This window comes from Rhagoletis zephyria, unplaced genomic scaffold (genome assembly GCF_001687245.7).
Source record: "Rhagoletis zephyria isolate East Lansing unplaced genomic scaffold, Rhagoletis_zephyria_1.1 Rzeph_scaffold_26005, whole genome shotgun sequence".
Lineage (NCBI taxonomy): Eukaryota > Metazoa > Arthropoda > Insecta > Diptera > Tephritidae > Rhagoletis > Rhagoletis zephyria.
The window spans coordinates 780-4,301 of NW_016183063.1; the positions used below are offsets into that span (position 1 = coordinate 780).

General features: G+C 38.3%; 1 protein-coding gene across 1 annotated transcript; it reads right to left on the minus strand.

The window, feature by feature from the left end:
- Window positions 1–994: 994 nt before the first annotated feature.
- On the minus strand, window positions 995–2,982 carry LOC108382264 (uncharacterized; the record flags this gene model as incomplete). Its single annotated transcript, XM_017638650.1, has 5 exons — window positions 2,866–2,982; window positions 1,828–2,790; window positions 1,481–1,776; window positions 1,282–1,363; window positions 995–1,220 (listed from the first exon to the last, which is right to left on the minus strand). Coding segments are annotated over exons 1-5 (1,684 nt in total), but the record flags the coding sequence as incomplete, so codon positions are not given.
- Between the last annotated feature and the right edge of the window lie 540 nt (window positions 2,983–3,522).

Below are 3,522 nucleotides of genomic sequence, written 5' to 3' on the forward strand. Positions count from 1 at the left end.
GCTGATCCAAACGCTCGCCGAGACGCTCTTTGACCGGGTCGACTCGAGGCTGACCGCCGTATCGGCTCGTCTGGAGGACATTGACCGGCGGNAGGAGCTGGTCCTGCAGATCGCCGACCGCCTTCAGCTGATCCAAACGCTCGCCGAAACGCTCTTTGACCGGGTCGACTCGAGGCTGACCGCCGTATCGGCACGGCGGAGACGGTGGACGGGCTGCTCGCCGATGATCGAGGCTACTCGCTGGAAGAGGAGCTCAAAAGGAGGCTAGCTGCGAAGCCAAACTGCTCGGCTAAAAAGTACGAGCAGATTAGCAGCACGCACATTCCTTACGACGATGACGCCAAGGTCAAGTCACAGTTCTTCATCTACGACAAGGTGCCAAATGTGAGTTCGATTTCGATTTCTATTTCATCATCGATTTCTAAAACACTTTTCCTCTTCTTTATAGAAACGCCTCATTCCCGACCAGCTCTCCGACGAGGCCATTCCCTGGGGGTCCATCACCAGCCTCAGCTCACTTCTGCTCTTCAACTCTTCTGTCAACGCCTACACCATCGATTAGCACGCTCAGCTGGGAAGAGGCGCCAGCTCTCGAGGTGCTCGAAAAAGAGGCGGAAGGCCTCAATTGCTGGCCAGCAGCGACTTACCTGATTCAGCCTCTCTGAACGCCGTGCTTCAGTCCACCACCACCATCGAAAACCCGCTGAACTTTGCCCTCTCCTTTCAGGTAAGTGAACATGTTTTATGTTTTGATTTTTACTTGCCCTCTCTCGACTCAAACACTTGTCTAGAGGTATTTTTCCAAGTCCAAGTGGGACTCGTTTCAATTTTCTATGACTTTCAATGACTTTGTTTTAACAATTGATGTACCGTGTTCATCAGCGTAAAATGTACAGTGATGTACCCGGTGCATTGAAAACTTAAAGTTTTTAATTATTCAAAATGACAAACAAAAATACATGAACTAAAAAAATGAGTCTAAAAAACTAGTTACCTTTTTTGGGCAGTGTAGCAAAAATAGTCTTTGCGACTTTGACTAAATCGAGCTCATGCTCAATTTCGTCAATGTGTTCCTCCAAAATTTCATCACGGTTGGATTCGAAAAAAGAGTTAAACTCTTCGTTATCGTCATCTTCGTCATCGTCATTTTCGTCATCGTCATCTTTGTTATCGTCATCTTCGTCATCTGTTTCCGAAAAGCTTCGTTTTTTGCCTTTAGTCTAAAAATTAAAAAATGTTTTTGAAAACAATTTCAAAATTTCAAACTAAACTTTTTGTTACCTTTTCGTCATAATCTTGTTTGACAGCAGTGGTATTCGGAAAATTGAGATACGATTTATTTTTAGCCTTAGACAATGCCAGCCTAGAAATAAAAATAAAAAAGATTGGTCACTTTTTCACACATGTGCACATTTTACACTATTGAACATTGTAGATTGGTGTACAATGTTCCCAGTCATAAAAACTTTTTAAAACTTACGTTACTTTAGTTTTGGGATTTGCCAATGAACGAGAAACTCCCGTCACTGAAAATCCAATGAAAGCCTTGTAGAGCCAGTATGCTCCTACTTTGCGCTGTTCTTCGATTGTTAGTTTGACTGGTGACTTAAAAATTCCTGTTTCAGAGTTTGTCAAATTGTTCATGCTTAAAGTTGTAATTAAAATTGAAGATCTGGTTGATGCTTCAGTATCAGAAAGGCCGTGAAAAATTTGAAACATTGATGACAGTTTGCCAGACTGTTCAATTTCCAAAATTTTCTGTTCTTTTGCGTTTCCCTAAAATGATCAATTACAGTAAATACAACTTTTTAATATTTAGCAACTTACCGACAAAACCATATTGCGAGTTTGTTTTTCACTTGAAAAAGTTTCCTTTCCAATTCCTTTGTTGCAGTAAAATATTGAAGAAACAAAAAGTTTGAACTTTTCAAAATTGATTTTTGGAAAATCTGGTATCATTCCGATCAGGTCGTCAGCAATTTTCGGATCAAGAAGAAAATAGACAAATGAAGAAAGTTCATCATTGTCTTTGATTTTGCCTTTGTTTTCACTGAGAGTTGTTTCAATAAGTCGGGCTTTCTCCCAGTCGAATTGTCCAGAGCCAATCTCCTGAATTTCTTTACAGTAGAATAAATTTTTTGGCTTTACTTCAGTGGTTGCTGGTGGACTCTCGTTTAAGTCATCATTTTCATCAAATGAAGTTCCTTGAGGAGAACCCATTTTCAATTTGGCAATAATTAACTTTTTCATCGTAGAGTCAATGTTTTCCAGTTGTACAAACTTGCAAATGTTGATGTTGTAGTGCACGTGAGCTACATGCTTAAGAAAAGAATTTTTGTTTGCAGTTTTAAAAAAACAGTCCTTCTCTTGACAAACAAATTTCTTTTCATCGTGCACCTGTTTCTTGTGATCCTTGAGAGAGCGCACCAATTTTCCACATTCATCGCATTCAGTTGCTTTGCTTAAGTCTTGAGCTTGTTCAATTCGAACTGCATTTGCGAAAATTTCATTTTCAAACTTTATCATTTCTTCGTTTTCTTGAATAAACTTGTCATGTTCTTTCCTTTCAATTTTGTGGATTTTTTGAAGATGCTTTTTTGCGTTTAGACGGTTTCCAAACTGTGCCTTTTTCAGGCATTTGCACACGCATTTGTATGGTTTCCACGTCTTGAAATGGGTGCGGTAGTGTGTCTTTATGTTGTTAAAGTTTCGATCACTATATTTGCAGTTGGTAACAGGACAGTTCCAATTGCCATTTGAAAGACGAACAATTTTCTCAATCCCTTTGATCTAAATGAAAATTATCAGCCAATTTTAAAAATAGTTTGTTCAATATGTAACTGTTTACATTGTACAACAACGCACATTATCCGTAGACGTACATTGTACAATGAACGCATTCGCACATACCATTTTGTGAAATTTATTGCTTGATGAGCCTTGCTTAGCAGTGAGCGTTGAGGCGGTGTCAGAAGAAGCCATTCTTGCAAAAATTGATGCTAGAGAAAAAGATGCGACTGAAGAAAGATTGTTTAGAGTTGAATCACAAAAGCAACAAAGCCGAGTCAGCAGTCAAAAAAATTGTTCGAAAAATGTTTGCAGTTTTCGACAACTTTCGCAATTTTTTTTAAAAAATGATTTTGACAATGAGTTGACAATTTTTTGCTTTTTTATTAATTTTAGTCAAAAGAAACTTATTAAAATACACGTATCATTAAGTTGTTTTAATACTGAGTAAGGGCTTTTTTGCACAAATTATAAAGCAAACAAAAAAGCAACAGTTTTAATTTTTATCATGAAAAAACAAAAATTATTTAGCTTTAAAATAATTCAAAATGGTGTTGCTTTGCGTGGAAAACTTGCTGGTCTTTTTCTTTTTGTTAGGAAAATCATTTTTGATGTTTTTGCTGCTGTTGACTGGAACCACTTTGTCGTCACCATTATCCAGTGTTTTGCTAACGATTGCCGGCTTGACGATGTCAACACTAGGTTGCTGTGAACTGGATGAACTGCTAAAAATAC